This window comes from Diceros bicornis, chromosome 25 (genome assembly GCF_020826845.1).
Source record: "Diceros bicornis minor isolate mBicDic1 chromosome 25, mDicBic1.mat.cur, whole genome shotgun sequence".
Classification (NCBI taxonomy): Eukaryota; Metazoa; Chordata; class Mammalia; order Perissodactyla; family Rhinocerotidae; genus Diceros; species Diceros bicornis.
Window position 1 is genome coordinate 4,222,057 of NC_080764.1, and position 27,997 is coordinate 4,250,053.

General features: G+C 55.6%; 1 protein-coding gene and 1 pseudogene across 1 annotated transcript; one reads left to right on the plus strand and one right to left on the minus strand.

Moving 5' to 3' along the window:
• Positions 1-657: 657 nt before the first annotated feature.
• On the minus strand, positions 658-26,768 carry TTC38 (tetratricopeptide repeat domain 38). Its single transcript, XM_058568138.1, has 14 exons — positions 26,672-26,768; positions 24,991-25,068; positions 22,707-22,788; positions 21,088-21,259; positions 19,743-19,916; positions 17,010-17,085; positions 13,740-13,859; positions 10,454-10,513; positions 9,533-9,571; positions 8,393-8,474; positions 6,249-6,414; positions 4,748-4,907; positions 4,416-4,489; positions 658-2,093 (listed from the first exon to the last, which is right to left on the minus strand). Exons 1-14 carry the CDS (start codon positions 26,702-26,704, stop codon positions 2,000-2,002), a joined length of 1,410 nt encoding a protein of 469 aa, XP_058424121.1. The 5' UTR covers positions 26,705-26,768; the 3' UTR covers positions 658-1,999.
• Positions 24,559-24,839, plus strand: LOC131421906 (ATP synthase subunit ATP5MJ, mitochondrial-like; annotated as a pseudogene).
• Positions 26,769-27,997: the final 1,229 nt, after the last annotated feature.

Below are 27,997 nucleotides of genomic sequence, written 5' to 3' on the forward strand. Positions count from 1 at the left end.
CCTTCCACCAGTAGGATTCTGCTTCATTTTTTTATGCATTCATTCAAGGGTTCATCAGTGTCCACTGACAGGTACTCGGTGCAGTCCACGTGCTGGGTGATGCTGGGACACAGATGCCCACCCTGACCTGAGGAGGTCACAGCCGGGGACAAAGGTGCAATAGCAAGGGCAGGTGCGAGGGCTGTGGGGCACAGAGGAAGCACCCTCACCAGCCTGCAGGGGGGCAGTGGAGGGCTTCCCTGGGGACAGACCAGGGTTCTTGCTTCCCTGGCCAAGATGTGTCTTGCTCGGAACCAGGAGAGGGGTGTGAGCAGGCTCTGTCAGGGGAACCGGCAGTAGGGGACAGCTCAGGATGGGAGGGCAGGCTCCCCCTTGGGATGGGTCCCTAGCTCCTCGGTACAGACAGCACCTCTCTCAAAATCCTATTGGAATTACCCATTTTCTTGACTCTCTGCCCCACCCCCACCCCAAGTTCAAGAAGAAACCTGTCTCCCCCAGGACTCAACCCAGGCCTGGCACATGGGAGATGCTCAAAGGCACCTGCCCAGCAACAGCTAGTCAGAGGAACAAATTAACTGATTTATTTTAATCCCAGGAATTCGCTTAATGGATTTGGAGGCCTCTGCTGCCTCCCAGGAGACCTGCCCCCTCCCTGCCCCCTCCCTGCCCCCATGAGTCCCTACTTAATTTCAGTGTGCACCAGAGGAACCTGAAAAACATCTGTGGGCCAGGACCGCCTCTCACACAGCACAACTGACCCAGCACATTCTACTGAAATCTGCAGCTCGCTCAGGAGGGACCACGGGGCCAGGTTAACAACGGGGAAGCAGGAGGCCGAGGCAGCATTTATAAAACTGGCTCAGATCTTGTTAAAGCCACATGTCACAATGCTTTGATTTCTGCCACAGCAAGGCACCTTGAGCTCAGTCCTCACACCCCAGAAGGCGCACCAGCTCAGTGCACGTGCATTCGTCTGATTAGTCACAGTCGACAGAGGAAACCACGTACCCAAGGCCCCTTTACGAGGTGCAGTTTAGAATAAAGAATCAACAAGCCCGGGGCCGGCCTGGCGGTACAAGCGGTTAAGTGCGCGCGCTCTGCTGCGGTAGCCCAGGGTTCGCCAGTTCGGATCCCAGGTGCGCACCAACGCACTGCTTGGCAAGCCATGCTGGGAGGAAGATGGGCACGAATGTTAGCCCAGGAGCCAGTCTTCCTCAGCAAAAAGAGGAGGATTGGCAGATGTTAGCTCAGGGCCGATCTTCCTCACACACACACAAAAAGAATCAACAAGCCCAAATCTGTGCCACCAAAGCCCCCAGGAAGCTCACAGACTTCTCTCTAGAGACAGCAGAAGGGCCAACTCATGTGCTTGTGCTTCCATGAATAGAGCAGTGGGGGCAGCAGCTGGGGGCCGAGGCCACAGGCAGCGAGGTGGGGTCCCCTCCCTCAGGAAGGACAGGGGCCTGAGGTGAATCTCAGCAGGGCCTCCACTAGCTGTGACCCTGGGAAAGTCCCTTCCCGCCAGGGGTACCCTCACCCAAAAGATGGGATAACAGAAGCTGTCTACAATATGATGAGCAAGACAAAATGAGAGGGTTTATGCCTGGGGCAGCCTAGGGGGCTGTGTGGAAGACCCTCCTCCCCAGCTGAGCCCGCCCCCACCCCACCGCTGCCTTCCAACCCTTGAACAACCAGGAGAGGAGGTGTACGAGTCCCCTGGGAAAACAGAATTTGCAAAGCAAGTGGTACCGCAGCACCCATGTTGGTTCTGACTGGTTAGAACTGCACCCCGGCCCATAGCGAGGATTAGAAGAAGATTCTGAATCATGTTTAAAATTGATTTGTGTCCCCCCTTCCTCTAACGCTGCTGGTTACAGGGCTTTCTGCTTAAAGCTGCAGATTACCCCTAACAAGCCTGGCAAACAGGCTCTCGCTGTTCCCAACCCTCCGAAGCCAGTGGGCAGCTGATCTGATGGCTGGGGAGGCGGCCAGGCCCAGCTCACTGCAGGAGGTGGACGGCGGCTGCCTTGCGCATGAGCCGCGCGGTCAGGGGCGAGTTGGGCTTCAAGGCATCGCGCTCCATCAGAAGGCTCCTGCGGAAAAGAGACGGGGTCTGTGGTGGAACCTCCTAGAAGGATGTAGGGGCCTGATGGCACCTTGGCCCCAAGGCAGGACCCAGGCACCTCGGGCTGGGGCTGAGGTGGGCTGAAAGCAAGATGCTCCCCTCCCCAGGTTGCTAGAGAGAGGGGACGGCGTCACAGCAGAGGGGACAGGATGGACAAAGACAAAGCCGGGAGGCAGGAGGCCTGGCCTTGGCCGGGGGACTGGAGAGAAGGCGGTGTGCTGGGCGGGGGGAGGCGTGAGGATGAGAAAGCTCGGACTTCCAGAGCCCAGTTCTCTGGCGCAGGAGCGTAACCGGGACATCAGTGTTTTGAGAACAGTTTGACAATGTCCCTGTGATGCCTCAAGTGACAAGAATTTGAGGGTGAGCACATCTCTGTGCCTCGTCTGCCTCGGAAACTTGGGGCCCATCCTCCCATCATAGCAAATGCCAGGACAAGGCGGGAAAGTGCATCTACGGGGGGCTGGGGGGTCCCACCTGAGACTGCTCCAGGAGAGCGAGCGGTAGAGGAGATGGTGTGAGAAAAGCCCAAGTTTAAACAAAGCAAGTATCATTTAAGGCAAAGACCCCAAACAACTGGCAACAGTGATTCTGCAGGGTGAGGGTGGGGTTAGGAGCTGGGGCCTGGCACTGGGGGTGGGACACCATGGCAGGGGCTGAGGGTTTCCCTCTTGTAGGGGAGGGAAGCTGAGCTGCGTGACGATGACAGGAGGGCACTTGGAGGGGGCATGCCGGTCACCCTGACAGCAGCAGGCTCCCCCTCCACAGTTGGTGTCTGCCTATTCTCCCCCTCCACTCCCAAGGGCAAACCCTTGCTGCACAGTAGCCCCCCAGCATGGACCCCACAAACCCCCAGCCCCCGAGCTTGCCCCAGCACCCCTCCTCAAGCCCTGAGCCCTCCTCTCTGTCCAAACGGCTCCACCTTCGCCGCCTAGCTGCCACCAGAGGCGCCAACTCTCACCTGCACGATGGCCCAGAGCTCGCTAAGGGGCTCCACCACTAAAGAAATGTGTGCGGCTTTTGCACATGGCCATGGAGGGCTGAACAGCGAGGGGCATGTGTCCAAAACGCTTTAGAGTTTTAACCCATTCCAGCATGTCCATCCAGACTTGAGTATGACACAGTGTCTACACCTGTTTTATCAGTGCTGTGAACACCTGCACTGCTTGGTTTGGAAACACTGTCAGGGCGGCTGGGTCTCGCCCTCCATGGGCCACCCGGGGACTGTTTAGACCCTGGGGCTTTCCACCTGACCTCAGGAGCCCAGCGGAGGCCGTCCCAGACATTCAGCAACAGCTTTGCTGGGTCTCACGACACCCCTTCTGCCCACTGGGCACCCCTCGGCTCCTTTCTTCCTCCTCTCCCCTTGGTATTCCAGTGGGGTGCAGGGGACCAGGGTAAGGGGGGGTCACATCTCACCCCAGGAGCACATGGGCTGGTGCAGGAGCTGGCAAAGAACTCGGCCGCCCCATGTGGGGCGAGTGAGTGGGGTGAGGGAGCACCGAGTTGGCAATGGCTGGGCTTCGCAGAGCTTTCTTCTTGGGGTGCCCCCACCCCAACATCCCCAATCCTCCAGCCACACCCCTCCAGCCCCTCCTCCTCACCAGACCACCCCTGGCCTGGTGGAATCTGCTTGGTTTCAGGCCTCCCCTCAACTGTCAGTTCCCTGGGGCACCTTTCCTGACTCCCTGCCCACTCAGCACCTCCAAACACAGCATCTCGGAGCAATACGCCCCGCCCTCATGGCAGTTTACATATATTTGAGTAATTAATTGCTTAGGGTCAGTTCCCACATGAGAGGTGAGCTCCACACAGCCAGGGCCTGGGTCTGCCTGCCCACCACTCCTCCTGGCACCCAGCACAGTCAGGTAGGACAATGTGAGCTGAGGCCTGCAGGATCAGTCAGCATCAGCCCGGTGAAAAAGGTGAAAGGGCATCCCAGGCAGAGGGCACAGAACGTGCAAAGGCCCAGGGGCCTGAAAGAGCAGGATGTGTTTGGGTAGCTATAGCTCAGCATGGCTAGAACGAGGAGTGGGCTGGGGAGGGCAGGTGGGTGGGCCTGGGGGTAGGGGGCTGGTCCACTTTGGCCAAGGTGAGCATGCTAACAAGGAAGAACCAAACACTTCTGTAGCCTCAAGTTTTCACTACTTCAAAGGCAGGAACCACCTCAGGCCAAGGGTGGTGGGAGCCTCTGGGCACTCGGGAGGCCCACAGGGAGACCCCCGTGTGAGAGCGGTGGCTATGCTCGGTAACCTTCCCTAGCCCGGCTTTGGGACACGAGCGAGGAACTCACCGGGCCACGTTCTTGTGGATGCCGGAGGTGCAGTTCAAGGCCGCGTGAATCAGTAACTGGTTGAAGACGTCCCTCTGGAAGGTCAGTCGGGCAAGTTAGGGTCCTGTAACATGGGACGAGGGGCGGGATCTCCCACCCCACTCCACTCCACCCCAACCTCACCCTGCTGCAGGCTGGCCTGTTCTCAGCGACCACATTCCAGGGGAGTGAAAGATAAGGCCACTCCCACACCGTGGGCACCAACCCCTGGAGAGACAGGGCTGCTGGGCTGTGGGCTCTGGACCCGGCCCCCCGCGTTCCAGCTGCTAGCATGGCCCGAGGCCGAGGCTCACCTGGGCGTTGCTGCCTCCAATCTGCACGATCCGGTAGCGGATGGGCAGGAGCAGTTCCACGACGCGGTCAGGGTTCCCGTTCTGGGCCTCCACCAGGGCCTGGCACAGGGGCAGCCCCACGTCACGGGCCAGGAGGTGCTGACAGTTCTCCCCTGGGGACCTGCAAGCCCAAGAAGGTGCCCTCAGCGGCCTGCCCCTGTCACAGCACATCTGTCTCCCCGCCTGACCCAGGCTCCTTAGGGAAGGGGCCATCTCTTCCTCAGCCTGATGTCCCTGGCACTGTGCCCGACACACAGTAGGTGCCTTGATCAGGTGAGTTGGCAGAGGAGAAGCAGCGAGGGGGGAGAGAACAGGATTCTAAACTCAGCTGAACTGGGCTCAACTGTTCACTGGTGGCGTGGCCTTGGGCAGGTCCCCCAACTCTGGCCTCAGTCTGCTCATCTGTAAAGTGGGAGTCACAGTGCCGACCTCGCAGGGCTATCAGGAGTTTCGCAGGCAGTGCAGGTAAAGGCCTGGACTGGAGTTGGCACTGACACCGGGAGCGGAGGGCTGTGGCAGCCCGTGCCTGCCTGCTGGCCTCAGGAGGTGGCGGATCTGGGTGATGAGCACTGGGCCTGAAGCTGCCTCCTTGGCCAAAGCCCTTGGTTCATGCCACAGGGCCCTGGAGGAGGGGCAGGGCCAGAGGCTGTGGTGGTGGCCAGCCTGAGCTGTGGCAATGGTCACCCAGGACAAACTACCAGGGTTCACGGCTCCCACAGCTCTGGCCCTCCAGGCAGGAAACGAGGCAGCTGCATCCCTGGTGGCCTGTGCTATGGAGAACCTGCCTCCCTGGACTCTCTCTGGCCTCAGTTGTGACTGGACCTGGCTCCCACCAGTGCCAGGAGCCATGCCAGGGAGTGTCACCACGTCACTGCATCTCACTCTCCTACTAGCCTGCCTCAGCAGGCACTGTCTCCAATGTGCAGATGAGGAAACTGAGGCTCAGAGCAGAGAAGTGCCTTGTCCAGGATCTCAGACCCTGTAAGCGGCAGGTCTCCCTGGTTCCAGGGCCCCACCGTGTCCCCCATGCAAGACACTAACTTTGAGGCTCTCACATTGGCCCAGGCGACAGAGAGGGGGCTCTCTGTCCTGGGGGACCCGGTGCACTCCTGCAGGGTACACTCTGCGGGTCGCACACCAGGGGGGAGCACACTGGGGGAGGGGTAACACCCGCAGGGATGCACACCTGGGAGGCACACATTCGAGGTGCAAACACCCAGGGGGTGCACACCTGTGGGGACAAACATCTGGGAGACGCACACCTGGAGGGCGCACACCTGTGAGCAGCCCTCTGTGCGCTCACCCCCACGCAGCTGCGCTCACTGGCAGGGTTCTCCACCCCCAGCCTCCCTGGCAGGCAGGGGCACTGAGCACACCTGGCACGCCCCAGCACCCCGTCGCCCTCTCAGCAGGGTGGAGGCCAACCCCACCCTGGCAGCAGGGCCCTGGCCTCTCTGCATACTCAGTAACATCCTGCAGGGTGGTCAGCAGCTCCTGCGTGGTCTGGGGTTCCCGCGCGCCCAGGGACGCCATCAGGAAGTGTGCGTCGTTGAAGAGCAGGACGTGGTCATGGCTGTGCTTCTGGGTCACAGGCAGGACATCCTGCCACCGGTCACCCACAGACACCCCTGAGGACACGAGGAGGAAACCGACAGGCCTGGCGTGAGGCTCCGGGGCATGTCCTGCACCCACACACCGGCAGAGGCCCCTACAACCCTGCTCCCGGTGAGGAGGCCCGGCTGCGAGCAGGGCTGGCAGGCGGCATCTGGTCTCGGGTGGAGGGTGGGCCGGGTTTATATTAACTCTGTGTAATCATAAAAGCAACAGATGCATAGGGTAGAAAGCAAATTTAAAAAACCATCGAAGGGTATTAAGTGAAGTCTCTGGCCCCTTTGCCGAACACCAAAACCACTTTTAAAATTCTTCCCATGGTTATCGCCAGTATGTCACCTGATACATGACAGGTGCTCAATAAAAATCTGCTGAATTAATAAATAAATCCTTCTAACATTTGTGTCCAGATTTCTCAACTCTAGACAGTCCCAACTTCTGCTCCACTCTCCAACACCACCTCCCACCTCCTGTCCCTCCCGATTCCTGAAGTTACCAGATTCTTCCTCCTGCTCCTCATGGGCACCTCCCTAATGAGAGATGTTGCCCTTGACCTCTCTCTCAGCCTTCAAATTGCACACAGCTCTTGAGTCTCCACTCTGTGCAGTGAGGGAGCGAGTGGCTTTTGTCTTCCCTTCACTTGCCCTGCAGAATCCCTGGCAGGCCTCACAGCCTCCATCCCTTCCCAAGCCTCCTTCGCGCACACATTGAGACAGCCCAGCCTTGAGGCCTCGGGCTCCTTAGAGACTTCTGGTCTGTGTTCAAGCTCTGCCTCCACAGGCAAAGGGGTAACAGGGTCTCAGGGTCAACAGGACTCAACCTTTCCCCCAGGCTCCTCCCCTCTCCACTCAGTTTTGGATGGTTTTGGCTGGACATGACACACAGGCCTCCAGCCAACCTAGGTTTCAGTTCCCCTGCCTCACCACCTGAACATCAATGAGCTGGCCTAGGAAGTGAGCAGCCTCCTCGTCATTCCTTTGGCCTCCAGCCCCTGCCTCCTCTGGCTCAGCACCCCCACTGCTCAGAGGAGTCCTTCTCAGAGGCAGATCCAGAGACTGTCTGTTCCTGCTCTAGCAGGCTCCCCGTACACCCAGATAAAAGCCAAACTCCTCACCCTGCCCTTCCTGCACAGGGGCTCCTGGCCCTCCCCACTTGTTAGCCTTCTTCACTCCATCTGACCACAGTGACCCTCCAGTCACTTGTCCCCATAACAGGCTGCTGGCTTCGGTGTCCTGGGGTTTCAAACAGGCTGCTCTCTGCATATAACACCCTTTCCTATCTCTGTAAAACCCTACCCATCCTTCCACGGTTCACATTTCACCTCCATTAGGAAGCCTTCCTAGAACCCTCCAGAAACAGCTTACGCTGCCCAGGCCTCATCCCCACATTGTCCTGCTGACCCCAGGTCTAGAGGGTGAAGGGAGAACAGTTTGGCACCCTAGCAGTTGGCTGGAAGCCCTCTGCTGGGCCTGGGGGCAAAGGGAGAATAGTCTGGCACCCTAGCGGTTGGCTGGAAGCTCTCCATAGCACCCAGAGCTGCAGCCAACCCTGTCAAGGCTACCTGCGGTGACAATATTGAGAAATCTCTCATTCTGAAATCCCAGGGCATTGAGAAAACTTGTTCTAGGAAAGGAGGTGGCACCCAGAGACAGGGGGCCAGGGGCCACCTGTGCCCCACAGGCCTGGTGGGCAGGCCACGGGAATGGCAGGTGCCACCCTGGGCACAGAGCCTGAGGCCTGCACACCGAGGGGCCGTGGGAACTGGAAGAAAGGGCAGTGGCAGCCTGGGCTCACTGGCCTCAGACTGCCTGGAAGGCAGCTGCAGAGCTGGTACCCAAGGCCACAGCCAAGCATGCCATCCCAAGGCCCGCAGCGGTGACCTGGAGTGGCTTGCTAATGAGCTCCTGCCCAGCCCTGCACCCAGGCGGAGGCTGTCTCCTCTCATTCTGTGGGAGGAGAGAAGAGGAGCCAAAGGAGAGTGCCGAGATTGGCTACCTTCCATCTGCAGCCGGTAGAGCATGGAGCAGCTGTCCACCACATCCAGCATTGCACCGTTGGCCCGCAAGCTGGGGAGGATCTGGAAGACAAGGGCAGGTGGGGGATGAGGGGGCCACAGGGATGGCCAGAGTCCGCCTGCCTGGGCAGTGTGTGGGGCCTGCACAGAGCCAGCCTCAACAAACAGGAGCCACCACCACTGTCCCCTCTGCTTCAGCTATCAGGACCGTCCCCCTCGCCAAGGGCTCAGACTGCTCCTGGCACCAGAGGGACACCAGGTAGACCTGAAGAAAGAGCCCACTACACTGCATACCTGGGGGAGCACGTGCCAGGCCCTGGCATCTGTCACCTCCCACCCCCCAGCTCCTGACCACGGGATGGGAGACTCGTCTTGCCCATTCACGGTTCTAGATTCAGCTGATCTATGCTCATGGCGCACAGCTCTGGTCACCATTCATTTCTTACCACAAAACCCTGACAACGCGAAAGGATGACTTAAGAGAAATTTTACTGGGTGTTTAGATTCCCAAACCACAAGCATTTTCGTGATCCTAGGCTTCTATGATTAAGCCTGCACTGGGCTGCCTGGGAGCTGTAAGTTAGCCTTTTCTCCTTCTCTTGAAAGCACACTTGGGGCTGGGGGGAGGGGGAGGGGGAGTTAGGGTTTAGTGGGCACAGAGTTTCAGTTTGGGAAGATGAAAAAGCTCTGGAGATGGACAGTGGGGATGGATGCGCAACAGTGTGAATGTACTTAATGCCACAGAACCGTACCCTCAAAAATGGCTAAAATGGTAAAATACATTATGTATATTTTACTACAATAAAAAAAATTCCTACGGGCAGATAAATGATTTTACCAAAGAAAAGCCATCTAAAACGACTAGAGGAAGTTTCAGAGATGACCAGCTTAGACGTGTAATTCTACCAATCCCAATGGAGTGAACAGAGTCAACAGAATATCTTCATCCCATTCCGATTACAACACCACTCCTGGCAAAAATTAACCCCACGAGGTCTTGCACAAGAAGTGTGCTCCAACTGTTGTTTCTGGCTGGGAAAGTACTGATGGACTCAAAGATCGTTAGAGACTAAAAGCCAAATTGCTGCAATAAACCAGACCGGGTACAAACGCAGACTTACATGGTTATCAAAAATGGTCAACGCGGCCTCATGCTCGCCCTGGAAAAGATCAAGTTCCCATGATGAACACGTGGAGAAGGTGAAATGCAATACTGAGATATGAACTGAAAACAGCCATGCCAGAGTCCCCCGCAGGTTACAGAGGGGGACGGGCAGTGCTGCCGTGTGGGTCCCAGGACGGGAGAAGTGGAACCCACTTCTGCTCTGGGCTCTCCACTCCCCGCTGTGGGAGAGACAGCAGCCTCTGCTGCTGAGGCAGCAGTTTCTGTTAAAACCTTATTGTTCTGATTAAGTGCTTGTCAAACTGCTGCAAGCTTTCTCATGAATTTCTTCTTCTAGTTTTTTTCTCTCTATTTTCCTTACTGTACATTCAGCTGGGGTCACTGCTTTCTTTTAGACACTGTATCAGTGCATTCTACATGTCATTACAGGGTCCTCGTCTTCCAAGCATTTCTCTTTGGACATCTAGGGAGCTTCTAGATTTTTCTCTATGATAAACAGCACTGCAAGAAGCACCCTTCTAAATGGGACCCAGTGGCAGAATCACTGGGGTCAAGGGTGTCCCCCACACCTTTGCTCCCACTGGGGCAAAGCATTGGGAGGGTCTCGTGGCTCATTCATGTACAGTCTGTGGGGTGGGGGCTCAGCGGTTCACTCTAGCAGCAGAGAGACACTCGGTCTAAATTGTCTCCACAAATTGCACACAATATACATGATTTCCAAGTCCAGACAGTGAAAAACATGCCTACAGTCGTTTAAGTCCTGAAAAGCTATTTGAAAACGTTAATGCTTTATTGTATCAGGACACCCGTTAAGTGTGCAAACACAAAATATTACTCCACGGGATATAAAGTATCACGAAAGGCAGAAAAATATTTTTCTCTGGACACCTTTGCAGGATAAGACAGCCGGTCATCTTACCTTTTCAATCAGATATAAAGCCCAGTGCCAATAATTATGACAAGCCAGCATATCAGAGTCCTGGGGAAAGAACGAGAGAATTAGAGAAAAATCAGACAGCCTGTGGGGAAAAAAAGAACGGCTGTACGGCCAGCCCGGTGGCGCAGCGGTTAAGTGCGCGTGCTCCGCTTCGGCGGCCCAGGGTTCACAGATTCAGATCCTGGGCGTGCACTGACGCACTACTTGTCAAGCCATGCTGTGGCGGCGTCCCATATAAAGTAGAGGAAGATGGGCATGGATGTTAGCCCAGGGCGAATCTTCCTCGGCAAAAAGAGGAGGATAGGCATTGGATGTTAGCTCAGGGCTGATCTTCCTCACAAAATAAATAAATAAATAAATAAAAAGAACAGCTGCTGTGTTGTGCCAACGCAGAACTCCACATCTTTGAGTGACCTGCTCTGAGGCTGGTCTGGGCCAGGCATTTCCACGCTGTGTCATCACCTTCAGCTCTAAGGGATGGCGAGCGATAGGCCCGAATTACCAAGGAAACTGGGGCTGGGGGAGGCGGCCACTTGTCAGCCCCAGAGCTAGACGACAGGAGAACCAGGGCCGACACAGAGGAGGCTACTCAGCTCCTGAGCCTCGTCTTCCTTATGTGTGCAGTGGAGAAAACGAATCACAAATCCACCCCAACAGCTGCAGAGGACCACTGTGTCCAAACAGTGCAGGGCATCCGATGAAGGATGAGGCTCAACGAGCCAGGGCTGAACTCTCCACAAAGGCACCGGCAGAGCCCAGAGAACAAGGGGAGCGGGGCTGACATCTGGACGGTTCCTGCTATTACACTTTGGGCCGGCCCTCAACATGAGACAATTTTGAAGGAAGACCTGCTCTCACTCTGAGCTGGCCCCGATAGAATATTCCAAGCTTAGGAGACTAGACTTATGATCCCTGACAGGCGGCAGCTCCTGGGAACCTGAAACGAGCCTCATTGGCTGAGAGAGGAGGACACCCAGCAGCGGCCGCCCGACAGAGCTGAATCAAGAGGCCCCAGGATCTTTTTTGAGTGCAGCTCAGACTGCATGGCTCCTGGCCCCTACAACAGTCGATGGCTCCCTCCTGCTCGAGGGCCAAGCGCATATCCTCCCTGGCACTTGAGTCCTGCCCACCTTGCTGCCTGAGTTCTTGCTGACTCGAGCACACAGCAGGTATTCATTCAGTAAATCCTGAGCAAGTGGCCTGGGTCCCCATGCTGTGCCTGTCCCGGGGAGGCCCCTCTTCCTTGCCCCACTATGAACTCTAGCCCTTCCTTCTGTGAGGCTACTACAGACGGTTCCTCCCCTGCCTGGACACCATCTCCTGTCTCCTAGAAAGAGGAACTGACAACACTTCCTCTGTGGCCCACGTCCACCTTGCACCTGTGCTTAAGGACGCCAAACTGCCCAGCTCCCCTCTCCCTCACAGGCCACCGTAGGCCTTGGTGTCTTTGCTCAAGCTGGTCCTCAGCTAGGATACCCTCCATCTCCCTGTCCTTCGCCTGACAAACTCCTACTCATCCTTCAATACTCAGCTCAGAGGTTGCCTCCTCTAGGAAGCCTTCCCTATCACTGCCCCTTCATGCCCAACTGAGTTACATGCCTCTTCTGGGTTTGCACATTCTGGAGAGTGCCCCTGATGGTGTGGCTCATGCACTGCTGGGGGACTGCTCATTCCACTTGACCAGGCCCTTCAAGCACAGAGAACTCTGAGCTGGACTCTCGGGGTGGGAGGGGCAGTCCCCAGGGCAGGGCAGAGCCTGGGGCAGTGACTGGAGCCTTGACTGAGCTCTGTGCTGGCAGCCGAACCCCTGGGGCAGGAGGAGGAGGAGGAGGAAAAGGAGCCCCAGGGCTTGCCACCCTCCCCAGGGCTGTCAGCCAGGCCAGAGGCTGCTGGAGCCACAGCGGGGGACAGATGCAGACATCAAGGGATGAGGGGCCACTGGGAGATGACCCCAGCCGGCCTCGGCCGCCTCATTTTACATGCAGTAGGCCAACACTGATGAGGACTCGTTTGGGGCCAAGGGCTTCTCAGTTGTCACAACAGCAGGTGTACAGATGAGGAAACTGAGGCTCAGAGGGATCACGTTCCTGTCCCAGAAAGAGCCAGGCCTCAAGCACGTGGCCCAGGAAATTCACAGGGCCTGGGGGAGGGATGTGGATAGAATGTGCTGGAAGGCCCTGGCTAGGCCTCCTTGGCCTCCTTCGGTTCAGCCAGGAGAACATGGCCACAAGGGCGCTCCCCCAGTCCAGACTCAGTGCTGACATGAGAACTAAAAGCATCTGCCTGGGGGGCCCCGAGCACCCCACACTGCCCCCCCAGGTCCTGGCTCAGGCTGCCCCCATCCCAAGCGTTGAGGATCCATAGAAGATCTGAGTGTGAACTGTGTGGGGCTATCGTTCTCAAACGTCATCTCACACACGTCAGCCTGCTCTACCTGATACCACTCCCGGAGAAGCCAGGGGTCTGCTCTCCTGTAAATGACTTCTCACCGGCATGTTCTAGGCCAACGACACAGGTGACCATGCCAGCTCCCTGCTCCCCCCTGGTTGCTGGTCTCTCTTAGGTTTGCTCAATCACTGAGCACCTGCTGCTCGGTGCCAGGCCCCGGCAGAGACTCACCACCTCCGTCAGCAGTGCCTTGGGAAGCCCACTGGGGTGCAAAGAAGGGCAGGGAAGGAGACCACACCTGGACAGGTGGCCAGGCTGTGTGCCACAGACAAGTCTGGGACAAGAGGTGCATGCAGAAGGGGGACCATCACAGCTGGGGGCAGGCAAGTGCAGGGAATGGGAACGGGGAGGCCCCAGCACCCCTCCCCACAAGGGCCCTGACCCCCACATGCCAGTCCTGCAGACACATCACCGTGCCATCACCCCATCATCCCCCAGCCGCACTGTGCACTCCCTGAGCCCACTCCTTGGTTCTGGGTTCGATGCTGAACCCACTGGCTGGTGGTGGCAGAAGAGGCAACTCAGGCCCTCAGGTTTTCACCCGTGCCAGTCTCTCCTCCTGGTAATTTTCTCATCCGTTCCTTTTACAACCAAAAGCCTCAGGCCAAGAGCAATTCTAGAATCATCTGCAAAATGTTGGCAGGTGTTGGGGAGCCCTGTGGCTCCTAGTGGACATTGTGGCTTGATAAAAACAAAGCCAAGCAGAACACGAGTTTCCCCAGAACTAAGCTGCACCCTAAAACTCCTGTCTGTAAACCCTGGGCTTCACTCGAGGGGACAGACAGAATTTTCCAGGCAGATGGACTGACGAGAATCATACCTTCCAGCGGGTTTCTGAGTGCTTCATGAATTCCAGTCCATCCTTGATCTCTGCTTTCATCTCGTGAATATGGGCGATGGTGTGCACCGACCACGCATCTGTTGGGTTAATAGATAAAGCCTACACGGGGAGGGGGTGGAACACAAATTGGGATAAAGTGGATGAGTCAGGCTGCCTGGGTCAGGCCACGCGGCGTCTCTGAGTTACGCAGGGGGACAAGGGACCCAAACAAATGTGGGGACTGGGCTCTGCCTCAAAACGACAACTACCCCAAAGAGCAGCCCCATTTCCTGTGTCCCAGCTTGTGACACCAACTACAAGATGCTGCCAATCAGGGTATCACTGCGCATCTCAGAGATGAAGAAACTGAGGCTCAGGGAGGCTAAGCGACTTGCCAAGAGCCACATAACTGGACAGTAGCAGGGGCTCACCCCCCTGGCCCCACAGCCTCCTACCTACAGCGAGTCACCTGCAATGTGCAGCCCAGCCTCTCTGGGCCTCTCCCCTGAACCCCCCGTGAGAAGTAATGCCACTGTGGAGATAAAGTGGATGCTGCGTGTGAACACTGCAGATGGTCAAGTGCTCCAGGGGCTCATGGCTGCCCCTTCCCACCAACACACATGCGATGGCCACACGCGTGGCTTTCTGGGCTCTGAAACGCCTCGTCTGACATTATCACTATTAACAGCTACTCCCACGACCCGTGAGCTTCACAGTGACCAGCAAGGCGGGCAGGACTCAGTGTGATTCTCACCCCACAGGGGGGCTGTTCTTTCACTTATGTGTTCAGCTCACATTTACTGAGTACCTACTAAGCACCAGGCACGGAGTAGTAGGTGAGGCCCGCAGTGGTCCTGTGGACAGTCCACGTGAGCCCAGACGCCCCACACCAGGTCACAGTGTCCCCCGGCCCCGCTGCCTCAGTTCCCCGTGCCTTTCACAGGCACAGAGCCAGGAAGGCCTGTGCCCTCTGCCCCTGGCCTGGCACCCGCTGTGGGGTCTATGCTGACAGGTGGTCCCCAGCAAGCCTGCCTCCTGCTCCCACTCCCTGCCTGCCCAGTCCACATGGGGACTGTAAGAAACAGCAGGTCTATAGGGACGATGGGCACCCGGGGCAGAGCCCTGCAGGACCAGGACACTTCGGGAGACTGAAGGGGTACAGCTGAGCAGGTTGGGGTGCTGGGGCCCCATGAACAGACCCACTAGGCATGCTGCTCTCACGCATGTCAGAGGCTCAGGGCAGCGGGGCGGCTCTCACCCCTCTGCCGAGATTAAGGCCCCACCCCTTTCAGGGGTTCCTTACCACCTTCCTTCCCTGCTTAGAGCCCTCCCAAGGTCCCCTGGGACAGAGTCCAAACTTCCTCCAGGGTCAACAAGGCCCAGCACGATCAGAGCCCTGCTGCCCCCGCAGCCTCTGCTCCCAGTGCCCGCCCTGCCCACCTACGCCCTAAGCCTCAGCCTGCCAGGCGCTCAGACTCCCACGCTCTGAGCTCCGTGGCTGTGCCGCTGCCGCTCTGCTTCCCCTGCTAAGCCACCCTTTGCTCTTCCCGCCCGTCAGCCTGGGGCTCGGCTTGCAGACACATGACCCTTATGTCACGACGGTGAGGCCTCTCCAGACTCCAGCAGAGCCTAGTGCAGCCCATCCTCGCTCTCCTAGAAGCCTGAAGGGTCCCTGTCACAGCCTGGCTTTGCCCAGTGATCGCCTGCGGTGTGTTGGTGTTGGGGTCAGAGTGCGGGCGCTTATAGGAGCGGGGAGAGCAGGAGAAAGGGGGGTGAAGGGAGCACAGAGGGGTGCCCCGACACGGCAGGGCGTGAGCCTGCGTCCTTTAGCCGTCCTCTGGCTCCTCGAACCATGCGGCCAGTACTCAGGTGCCCAGATGGATGCTACCTAATAGGAGGGCCCAGCTGCCATGGTCTCCAGGAGAGCTTCCTGTGGCTGACCCCCAGATGGTGGCACCTAGATGATCACCCAGGCCATGGAGCCAACATCACTGTGAAGTCCCCCGGTCTTCCCAAGCCAGACTCAGGGCTAAAGCACAGAGCCCATCACCCTGCACTCAAGTCTGGGCTCCATTTCTGTAAATGGAACAGTATTCAGAGACCTCAAGGCCCCATGGGCCCCCAGAGGATGCTGGCCATCTCCTGAGGAGGGGGTGCTGGGGGATAACTAGGCAAGTCTGGGGGCAAGAGCCCTGGCTGGGATGCTGGGAAGCTGGGTCTGGTCCAGGCAGCTTAAAGGACAGTGGTCCGGTCAGGTGGCCCAGGTGAGTGTCCGGCTCTGCCTTCTCTGAGCTGCACGGCCTTGGGCAAGCTCTGGCCTTGGCCTCTCTCAGAGCCTCGGCCCCTCATCTGGGCAACAAGGAGATTAATGCCTTGTGGTAAAGGGCTTGAGCAGACACGAGCAGGTGTATATAAAGTGCCAACACTGAGCCAGGCACAGGAGCAGTTGTCGCCCCCGTGTGCATGACAGCCCTTCCCTGGGCCTCCGTTTCTGCTCCTGCGAGAAGAGGAGCTGGGGAGAGGGACTTCAAGAGCCAGAGACACTGTGGCGGCCGGTGACAGAGGATGCCTCGAGGCCCTGCCTGACCGCTTGGCCCCGGGCCAGCACGTGAGCGGCGTCCACCAGCCAGACCACCACAGTGAGCGCGGAGGGAGAGGCCTGGGCCGGTGGGAAGCGCTTAGCAAACCCCACACTGCTCTGCACCCTTTACCACTGTTCCCTCTGACGGGGATGGGGGTGGTGAAGGGGAGGGCTGGCTGGCAGGACCCCAAGCCTCAGGTCAGGGCCCACAGGGAAGCAGCCTTTGTTTGCAGTCATTGCCCCACTGCCCGAAGCTTGGTGCCATCAGTGACACCTAGAAATGTGAGGCTCCAGGTGGGAGAACCAGTGTCAACATGTGCTTCCTCGCCTACAAAGTTCTGGTTCCGGCAGCACAAAGTGTAGGCTCTGGAGACAGACAGAGCTGGGGCAGCCCAGAGCCTACATTCCTCACGACCGACAGGGAGAGAGGGGAATGTAACCTCCCTGAGCCTCACGCATCTTCCTCCCTGTGGAGGTAGTTTGCTGAGTAATAATGTGGCTTGGAGGACGGAGGGAGGGGTAGGTGACAGGTGGCAGCATTCTCTGTTAACAAGAGCCCTCCCCAGTATCTCTGAGGAAACAAGGCCCAGAGCAGGGGCCTTGTGGGGTCACTGGCCAGTGGTGGCCCTCACGTGCTCTGCCCCCCGACGCTACTCCCTGAGGGTCGGCACTCAGGAAGGGCCACTTACCTCTTTGGCGAGCTTTTCTGCCTGATCGTAGAAGTTGGTTTCCATCAATCCAAAAGAATAGATGCCTTTCACGTAGCTTAAACCAGAAAAAAAATCTTTAAAAAAGTGGACAGGGACTGATCAACCCTCAGCATGACCTGAATGGGTCGAACTGTGTCCCCAAAATGACAGGTTTGAACATAGGCCCTAATTTGGAATTAGGGTCTTTACAGATGTAACCAAGTTAAATGAGGTCACACTGGATTAGGGTGGGCCCTAAATCCAAAGACTGGGGTCCTTATAAGAGAAAGGAGAGGGAGATTTAGACAGGGTGATGCGTACATACACAAGACAGACAGCCATGTGAGGACAGAGGCAGGGACCAAGCGACGCAGCCGCCAGCCACGCAGCGCCAGGATTGCTAACAGCCAGAAGCTAAGGAGAGGCAGGAAGGACCCTCCCCTAGAGCCTGTAGAGGGAGCGCAGCCTGCTGATAACTTGGTTTCCGACTTGTGGCCTCCAGAACTGGGAGAGAAGAATGCATTTCTGTTGTTTTAAGCCCCCTAGTTCATGGCACTTTGTTACAGCAGCCCTGGGACACTGATACACAGCCCAGCCAGGCGCTGTCCCTGTGCCAGGCACCACGCCAAGCACTGTTCCCAGCGATTCGATGCTTCTGGTTGGTGAAGAGCAGTGCGACTCTCCTCATCTACACAATCGTCCAACCCCCAAACCCCAAATCCCATCTCCATAGCAGACCCCCTCCATGATTCACATCCCCCCCAAGACATCAACAACTTCTCCACTGAGGATGACAACGGCCCTCTTCCTCCTGTCTGCCTGGTGACGCCCACCGGAGGCACAGCCCAGGACACCTCCCCGGGAAGCCGCGGTGATGGTAGGCTGTCAGTGGCTTCTCCTCTGCTCAGCAGCACTGCGCATGGCCCCAGCCCAGCCTGGCTTGCACTCACTGGACAGCTCCTCCCCAGAACCCAGCTCCTAGAAGCCAGGACGCTGCCCGTCCAACTCACTCTCGGCCCAGGCCCAGCCCAGGATGGGCTTGAAGGCACTTTGCTGAATAAATGCACACTTCCATTTCTCACCTGTGACCCCTGGACCTGAGTGCCCAGGGTGGTCACACATGGAAGAGGCATTCTTTCCTGTGGTTTTGTGGGATTACGTGAAAACAAGATAGAGAGATGGAGTTTCTATCTGAGGCTCAGATGGTATCTTTACTACCAAGCATAGAGACAAACCTTAGCTTTTATTATTCATGGAATTAGTCATAGAAGCAATGTTCTAGAGCACTGGCTTCCAGATTTTTCTTTTAAATTATTTGTTGATTTCTTATTGGCGTCATTTAACCCTCCATGTTTAAACATGTATTGAATGCTTATGATGTGTCAGGTACAATTAGGCTTCTTTTTTTTTTTTTTTTTTTTTTTTTGTGAGGAGATCAGCCCTGTGCTAACATCCGCCAATCCTCCTCGTTTTTTGCTGAGGAAGACGGCCCTGGGCTAACATCTGTGCCCATCTTCCTCCACTTTATATGGGACGCCGCCACAGCATGGCTTGCCAAGCAGTGCGTCGGTGCGCACCCGGGATCCGAACCAGCGAACCCCGGGCCGCCACAGCGGAGCGCGTGCACTTAACCACTTGCGCCACCGGGCCGGCCCCACAATTAGGCTTTTATGATGGTTGATTTGATGTTTCAGCTCAGCTGGGCCAGCGTACCTAGTTGTTTGGTCAGACACTATCTAGATGTTGCTGTGAAGGTATTTTGTAGATGTGATTAACATTTAAATCAGTAGACTCCGAGGAAAGCAGATTATCCTCCATAATGTGGGTGGGTCTCATCCAATCAGTTGCAGGTTTAAGAGAAAGCCCAGAGGAGGAAGGAATTCTGCCTTCAGATCATGACACAGAAACCCTGCCTCACTTTTCAGACTGCCCGCCTGTCTTGTGGATTTCGGATTTGCTAGTCCCCACAACTGCATGAGCCAATTTCTTAAAATTAATCTCTCTCTCTCTATGTGTATGTATAAATAATATAGATATAGATATACACATCCTATTGGCTCTGTTTCTCTGGAGAACCCTGACAGACAGCTCTGCGATCTATTAACCCGTTTGACCTTCACAACAACCCTGTGACTAAGAGGCAGTGGAGGTGATCATGTGTGGTGGTTAGCAGGGCTGTTTAGACATTCCAGGCCTCTCTCTCCTCCCAGGCACACAGCAGAACTGCACTTCCTGGCCTCTTGTGGGTGGGTGACTGGTCGGTTCTGGCCAATGACTTGGGAGCAGCAGGGTATCCCTTTTACCCTGAGCACTTAATTGCCATTGTGAGTCCCTCAGGAGAGCTGTCTTCCCTGGACTAGTGTGTCCAGAGAGCAGCTACTTCATCAGATGGGATCCTGGAGGGAGACAATGACACGGACACAGAGCCCTCAGCCCTCCTATGAAGGACAGGTAGTATGGGTGAGAGATAATTCTCTACAGAATAAGATCTAGGGGATGATTGTTACTGCAGCAAAACTATCCTGTCCTGACTGATACATCATGGTACAACCTCATTCACAGGATGGGATGAAGATCAATGAAGAAAATGAAACCTTTTCATTTTAAAGAACTAGGAAAATAGCAACAGTAGTCTCACTGTTTTTAGGGCAGGGCCAGGAGAGTTGCCATGTTTTTAGAGCAGAGGAGAGAGACTAAGAAATACAAATGATGTGATTTCCAACCAGCACACACCTGCTAAGGGGGATGTTGGGTGTCCAGAAGGGGTAAATTCGAGCCACAGAATCTCGCATCTGTTCCTGGTAGCCCAGGTAAAAATAGGCATCGTGGGAAAATTTCAAGGCCAACATGTCTGTCGGGTAGTCCCGGAGGATCTGTTCCCATAGCTCACAGGCTTTCGGAAAGTTCCTGGAAGTGAAGAGAGGTTTCTCAGCAACACTGAAAGCACAGTTCACACACGGGGAGCGCAGAAGGCATCATTCCTGCCAGTGTCATAGTCTGCACTGAACTGGTTAAAAAGATATATATATACATATATATATGTATGTATATGTATATGTAAGTTTCTATGTTAGGTTGTGGCTCAGAAAATTGAAAATCCAGTGGGAAATTTTACTGTCTAATTCAAGCAAAAAAAACTGGTTTAACAAGGTGCCAAGACAATTTCACCCAAGACTATAAACCAGCTGGAGGAAGTCTCCGAGGTGGAATTCCACCCCTGTGCTGGCGTCGGGCACTGACTCACCAGGAGGACGTGGCCAGAACTTTGTCACTGCTTCAGAACCCTGTATTCAATCAGCTCAGGTCACCTAGCTCTGCGGGGCATCTCTGTCTGAGCAGACACAAGGGCTTCCCGGAGATGGGCTCCAGGATCAGAATGTCCACACACAGGGGGACAGCACGGGAACCACAGAGGTAGGGGACAATCTAGAAGGCCATGAGCAGATGCTCACAAGGGTGTGTCAGGGCAAGAAGCCTGAGGGTGAGGTTTTCTTCTCTCTTCTATTTTTTTTTTTAATTTTTTTTTTTTGAGGAAGATTGGCCCTGTGCTAACATCTGTTGCCAATCTTCCTCCTTTTTTTTTTCTTTTTACTCCCCAAAGCCTCAGTACATAGTTGTGTATCATAGTTGTAGATTTGTAGCTCTTCTATGTGGGACGCCACCTCAGCATGGCTCGACGAGCAGTGAGTAGATCTGCGCCCGGGATCCGAACCGGTAAACCCCAGGCTGCCAAAGCAGAGCGCATGAACTTAACTGCTACGCCACTGGGTTGGCCCCTCTCTTCTATTTTTTATATATTTCTGTAAATGTGGTCCTATTATTTTTTTAATAACCAACTTATTTAATGAAACAAAATAAGTCACTTTGGATGCTATATTGGGAATTCTAGCCAACTACTTCCTTACTTGGCAGTTAGCTGATGACAGAGCAGCAGCAGGATGTGATTTTCATCAGGGGGGCACTGAAGGCAGGGTGAGAACCACCCCAAAGACCCCCTTCCCATGGGCATTGAGGCAGCCTGTGGCATCGCTCGGCACGGCCTCAGAGCACCAGCCCCTAGCCCAGGGAGGACCCTCACCCCTTGGCAAAGGTCTCTACCGCAGACACATGCAGCCGCTCCCGTGGCGTCAGCGGCTGTGTTTTGGAAATCTCCACCATGGTCTTCACAGCTAGGTCCAGCTCTTTGTCCAGCCTCACGGAGCTTCCCGTGCCAATCAGCACGAGGCCATTAGAGATGGCATGGCCCATCGCTGGTGAACAGTTGGAAAACAGCTGGTGATTCAGATAGTCCAGCCTGGCCCAGCCCGGCCCAGCCCCACCCATCCCCGAGGGTGAAATAAACACCCCACCCCCCAGGCGGCAAGTGGGCTGGGCGCTGTGCCCCTATCTGCAGTCCAGAACTCAGCCTGGGCCCTCACCATGCATGTGGAGGAGCGGCAGCCCCAAGAGCCTCCTGCACCCCCACTGATACTTTTCTAACAAGGGCGTTCTGGTGAGCACCAACGTCTGGGGCATCTTCCCCCCCTTCACCGGGTGAACCGTCAAGGGCTGCCTGTGGGCCCCAGTGGCTCCTCCCTTGTTCCCCTGATCATCTGATATTGTCACTACAACCAGCACAGGCTCTCCAGGGGCCACTCAGTAGAACTGTCCAAGAGGCTGGTCCCTGGAGCACAGAAGCCATGATCTGGCCACTCTCATGTGCTGAGAGCTTTGAGGGTGTTGTGGCCAGGGGTCGGGGGGGACCCTGTGGCCCTTGTAGCCCTGCCAGCCCCTTGCTGGCAGGCGTGCAGGCCTCCAGGTCCTACCCAGGCTTCCAGCCCCCACCTTGACAGAGGAAGGGTGTCCACTGGCGTTTGGAACTCAGCTACTCTCCCAGGCCTGGGACCTAGGGCCCAACCATAGTGCTGGGACCACCTATGTGGCCCATGCTTCTGGTCTGCTCAGAGAGCTTGAGCCCACCCCTGGCTACTGCCTCCCCCGTAGGCTGGATTCAGCTTCCTTCTTCCCCATTCTGCGCCCCTGCCCTCAGCGGGACCTGGCCACAGTGGGGGGCGATGCGTTGTGGGGGAGTCCCTGCTACTCTGCCCTCCCCCCCCCCTTAGCCCTTCTCCCAGGCCCAGAACCTCACCCCACACTGGGGCCACCCTCCTGGGGTTCTGAAATGTACTGGGCTGACCTCCCCATGGCTGTTGTATACAAGCTTGCCTGTGAGGCCAGCCTCTGTCACCGAGTGGGTCCTCCTGCCCCAAGGCTCGGGGTGAGGTCACACCAGTGCCCTGAAAGGCCACGGCAGCCACCTCTTGTGTCCACGAGCAAGTCTGAGCTCAGGATTCAGGCAGACTTATCTGATCCCAGCCCCTCAACTACCAGCTGAGTGGCTTTGGGTACCTTTCTTACTCTCCCTGAACCTCAGTTTCCTCAACTGAAATGGGATCAGTGTCTTCCTTGCAGAATTGGTGTACAATTAGGGAAAAAATTTGAAAGATGGCCCTCTCTAGAACCTGGCTTCTCTATGAGAGCAGCTGTCATTCCAAGCCCAATGGTGGCTGTCATCTTCCCTTCCTCCCTCCGTGCAAATGCCAGTCTGGCCCCTGCCACCAGGCCTGCCCTCCCCAACCCAGCTGAGTCCTGCAGTCAGGGAAGAGAGGGGCTGGACCCAGGAAACGAGCTCCTCAACCCAGGGAAAGCACCACTCACCAAAGGTCGGATCTGCTGCTTTGAGCTTTGACAGGCAGCCCTCAATGCCACCAAGACTCTTGTCATTGGTCCACTTTACGTACTGAAATAAAAAGGGAAAACCAAGCTGTCCCCAGGGAGTCCTTAGTTCAGTTAATGAAGGCACATGTCTAAATCTGGATTTTTTTTCTTTCTAGAACAATGAGTATTTTCTAGACTCTAACTCAAAGAAACCATAACTGGCTTGATTTTAGAAGAAGAGACTGAATACACATAACTCAAGGCACATTTTCTAGGGCTGATGAGGCCTCTATTTCCAAAAAAGAAACATCTCAAGGAAGGTTCTTCCTGACAGATGACCCGCCCACAACGTCAGCTTCTTCAGCCCTAAGAGGGGCCTTGACGTCAGGTGCCACAATGGAACCTTCCTTCTTCTAGTTCATCCCTTTGAAGAAGAACCCCAGTAAACATTTATTATAGAAAGATAGGAAGAGGCATGAAGGCTGAAAGATAAAACTAACCTTTAAACTCATCTCATCACCATTTTTGACAACTTGGTGTATTTGTTTCTAGTCTTCTTTTTTAAAAAATGCCTATTTTTTAAAATCCTAAAACCATAATAATGCATTAAATTTGAGAATGTGTCTGGCAGATGTCCAACCTACATCTATGCAGAATTATCACATGTATTTTAACAAGTCACAGCGGAGCTGGCGCAGGGACTCAAAGAACCCATGCTCTAATACAGGATGTCACAGAGACACCGATACAAGGGACAGAATATGCACAGGCCGGGGGCAGGTGGGGGTGGGGGGGCTGCCGCTGCATTGAGCACCTGCCATACAAGAAATTCACGCTCTACAGAGGCCAAAAGGTGCAGGAAGGGAACAAATAGAGCCCAAAGGACACAGTGCAGTCCCTTGGCAAGCTAACAGCATTTCACCAGTCGTTTCTTATATGGTCTGTATGTTTCTTGAAGGTTCCTTGGTCCTTATGTTGTGTAGATGGAGTCAATAGGCAGCAGTTCCATAGTTCATGATAAAGACTAGCTCTAGTTTTTTTTTGTGTGTGTGTGAGGAAGATCAGCCCTGAGCTAACATCCAATGCCCATCCTCTTCTTTTTGCCAAGGAAGATTGGCCCTGGGCTAACATTCCTGCCCATCTTCCTCTACTTTATATGGGATGCCACCACAGCATGCCTTGACAAGTGGTGCATCGGTGCACGCCCGGGATCCGAACCTGTGAACCCCGGGCCGCCGAAGCAGAACACGTGCACCTAACCACTACGCCACTGGGCCGGCCCAAGACTAGCTCTAGTTTTCTATCCATGTATGTAGACCCAGGTGCATCCTGCTCCTCCTCTAACTCACCGCAAGAGTCAGCTCAGCTCTCTGGGCCTCAGTTTCCCCCACCTGTCAAACAAAGTAGCTGGACTTTACCTCTGAAACTCCTCCTAGCTCTAAAACTATAGGCTCCTTCACTGGTGTTAGAAATGACTGGTAATATGGTTAAAGGTCTTGGAACAGCCATCGGTGAGAGCAGTATACTCACAGACTAGCCCCAGGACAGGGTCCCCCATGCCCTACATGGAGGAGCCCTACATCAAACCCTCAGCAGGCCAGAGAGGGGTGCCTGTGGAGGGCTTAGCACCCTCACAGACCATCCCCAATGGCCAGCCTGCTGCCATCTCTCAGCCATGCCCTGGGCTGGCAGAGATGTTCCCAACATGTTCCTATGTCCTGCGGTACAGACCACATAGATTTCACTGCAGTCTATTGCTAAAGTCACCATGCAATTTAAAAAGCACCTGCAACTTTCCGAGCCATTGGCTGTGGGGCTTTGGTGCGGACTGAACCGTTGGTCCTGTAGCAGGATGCTTCTAAGTATTATGAAGAATATTGGGGTCCCCATGAAGCCCTACTATCCTGTTTACTGGGAGATTTGGGTAAGAATGGGGTTGATGGGCTTCATGGTTTATAAAATCAGGCGTGCTGATGAAGATGTAAAGCTTGGAAAGCTTCAAGGCCTGCGCCTGCTCAGTCATCATTAACCAGCTTTCCATGGAGAGCACATCAGATTACATGTCAATCTGGATGTACGTTTAAGCCAGTGATGCTAGACGGGAGTGCAGTGCATCGCTGCACGCTTGTGTAAGTACTGTTTACTTCGTGGCATGAATAAATGTAGCTGTAAGATGAACCAAAAAATTAAAAAATGAAAAACATTAATTAAAAGCATTCACCAATTTAAAAAACCTCAACATGGACCTTTATAGGAGGGCCATCAGTTCTCCCAGTGGCCATACCTGGGTCAGGGTGGCATCAAACAGCCTGCAGGCCTCGTTGCTTGAGGTGGACAGCGGGAGTCCAGCATCCTTCCATGCCTACACAGGGCAAGAAGGGAATACCAGGGCCTGATTCCATGTAGCCCTCCGAACATACACACACGAACCCCAATTCCCAAACATGCACCGAAGATGTCCAAATGCCCAGCATCGTGCAGGTATGGGTTTACGTAAGACCCAGCCTTGTGGGGCCGGCATGGACTCCCAGATTTCACAGACAATACAGAGCAGAGAGAGAAGGGGCCCTGGGTGGAAAGATCCAGATGTGAATCCCAGCGGCCTCTAAATAGCTACGTGCCCTCAGGCAAGATGTTCCCTCAGACCCTTGGCCAGCCCCTCTGTAAAATGGGGCTAGGATGGTGCACAGGGTGACTGTGAACTATCCGCCCAGGGCACAGATGATACCGGCTTAAGACAAGGTTGACATGAAGGAAGCCATATTGTAAAAAAGCTCTATTGTAACTTTGAATGACCTCTGACACACTAACCCAGCTGGATATGCACCCTCCAGGAGATCTAACTGCTCTGTAGATTTTACAACCCCTGCTTGTTCATGTACCTCCCAGCTACGGTAAGATGACAACTTTGTTCTTTTGAGTTCCTTAGGAATGTGATGACCCCCCCCCCCAACAAGAAGTCTATGCTGATAGCCATCATCAATGAAAACTGAAAGATCTGGTGTGGCACTCCCAGTCAGTAACACCAGAGGGTCAACATTCCTAACCCCCTCCCCTATAACCCACCAGCCTATAAAACCACTGTAAGATTTTGTGCCCCCTTAAGATGGTTCTTTGAGACATTAGTCAGCCATCTTCCCCCTTGCTAGCAAGCTGTAATAAACTGCCCTTTCTTTTCCACCATCTGGCCTCTTGGCTTTTGTCTCACAGGGAGTAGATCCTGCCCTTTGTGCAGTCACACAGACATTCAGTAAATGGGAGTCACTGATCAGGCTGAGGGGAGGTCTGGGATGGCAGAACAGGGGTCCAGCACTAGAGAGCCAGGTGGGGAGGGTAGTGTTTCCACCTGGCTGGCAAGATGTACACTACCTGCCAACCCCCAAAACAATTCCTCTCATCTCTCCACTTTATCAGACAATTCAGACCGTCAGGTCTATCAGTGGAACATCTCAAGATTGTCAGAACTGTGCACTGTAGCCGGTGCCCTCGGTGTCCTGCCAGGGGCGCAGAGACCCGCCACTCACTCCCCTGGGCGGGGAAATGTCTTCTCGCCAGCACAGCCGGCTGCCCCTCGGGTTGAGTATTGCGTGGCTATGGGCAAGTCCCCTCGCTCCTCAGAACTCCTCTTTCCTCATCTGCAAAATGGGCCCAGGCTCCCTGCCCTGGCGGGTCCCGAAGGAGACACTAACACCCGGCGTCCCTGCTGTGCCATGCGGTGGTTAACGCTTTTTAGGAGGTCTCGGGGTCTCCGCGGGGCCCCGCCCCGCCCCGCTGGTTTCCCTCGGTGGGGGCCCCACAGAAGGGTGCTCTGGTCCCTTCTGTGCGCCCAGGACGCACGCACGCCTCTCACCGGCCCCCCCGCCAGACCCCAGGTCGAGCGCAGGTCCCATTTGGCCCCGTCCAGCCCGGGGCCACCCCCGGGGTCGCGGGACCGAGGCGGACCCGCCGGGGACGGCCTCTCGTACCTGGCAGTCGCGCAGCGGCGCGCACGCAGCCATGGTGCGCGGGTCGGTGTCGGGGTCCGGGCTCCGCGCGCCGCCGCCGCCTTCCGGGAGGGGGCGGGGTGCCGGGCGCCGCGGGGCGGGACGGGGGCGGCCGCGCTCTCCCGCTCGCTCGCTGCTCGGCCTCGGACAGGCCGGCCCGGCCCGGCAGTCACCCCGGCGGCCCCCAGGCCAAGGGGCCCGTGGATAGCGCAGCGGCCGGTCCTCCCGGGGTCGGGGGCCGGGCGCTGTGAGGGGGTCCGCGCGCTCCCCTCCTCCGGGGCTGCGGGAACCTGGGCTGGCTCGAGGGGGCACGCTTCGGTGTGAGCCTCCGTGTACGCGCCTGTGTCCCCCGTCAGAGAGCTTGGGCGGCAGGACCCGAGGGCGGGCCTGGGGACGCGCTCACCGTCCTCCAGCCCCAGTTCCCCTCCACCCGCCAGGGGGCTCCTCCCTGATGGGGACCCTCTTGGGGAGGTGACTGCAGTCAGAGTCCCTTGGGATGCAGGGGATCCCTGGGACAGCGGTCATTTTCAAGCTCTTCGTAGTCCAACTCGGAAGCCGCGCGCGCGCACATTCACAGAGGTCTTTTCTGGCCAGCATCCCATGCGACTGGCTCTACTGTGTTATCCCACCGGTGCTCTGGGCTCCATCCTCTCTGCCTCTCAAGGGCTTGCAGCGGGAATATTACCGCCCTCTCCTGCAGTGTCAGCTGCTTCTCCACCTGAGCTCCGCCATCAGCCACACACCTCCAGCCTCCATGGCTCTCTCCCAATTTAATCTAGCCCCTCCCGCCACCTCCCCCCAGGGTGCAGGAGTCAAGTGAGTAGTTCAAGTGCAGTCCTTCCTTATTAAAATGTTGATATTGTGTTCATCATGGATTTTTTGCATTGATTTTCAAAAATATTGCATTTAAAATATTATCTGTCTTATGCAAGAGATGAAACTATAAAACTCTTAGAAGAAAACCTAGGGGTAAATCTTCGTGATGTTGGATTTGGCAATGGTTTTTTAGATATGACACCAAAAGGATAAGCAACAAAAGAAGACATAGAAAAATTGTATTTCATCAAAATTAAAAACTTTTCTGCATCAAAGGACACTATTAAGAAAGTGAAAAGACAAACTACAGAATGGGAGAAAATATCTGCAAATATTGGATATTGTATATTGAATATGGGTCTAGTATCCAGAATACATAAAGAACTCTTACAACTCAACAGCAAAACAACAAACAGCCCAATTTAAAAATGAGTAAAGGGGACCGGCCCCGTGGCTTAGCGGTTAAGTGCGCGCGTTCCGCTACTGGCGGCC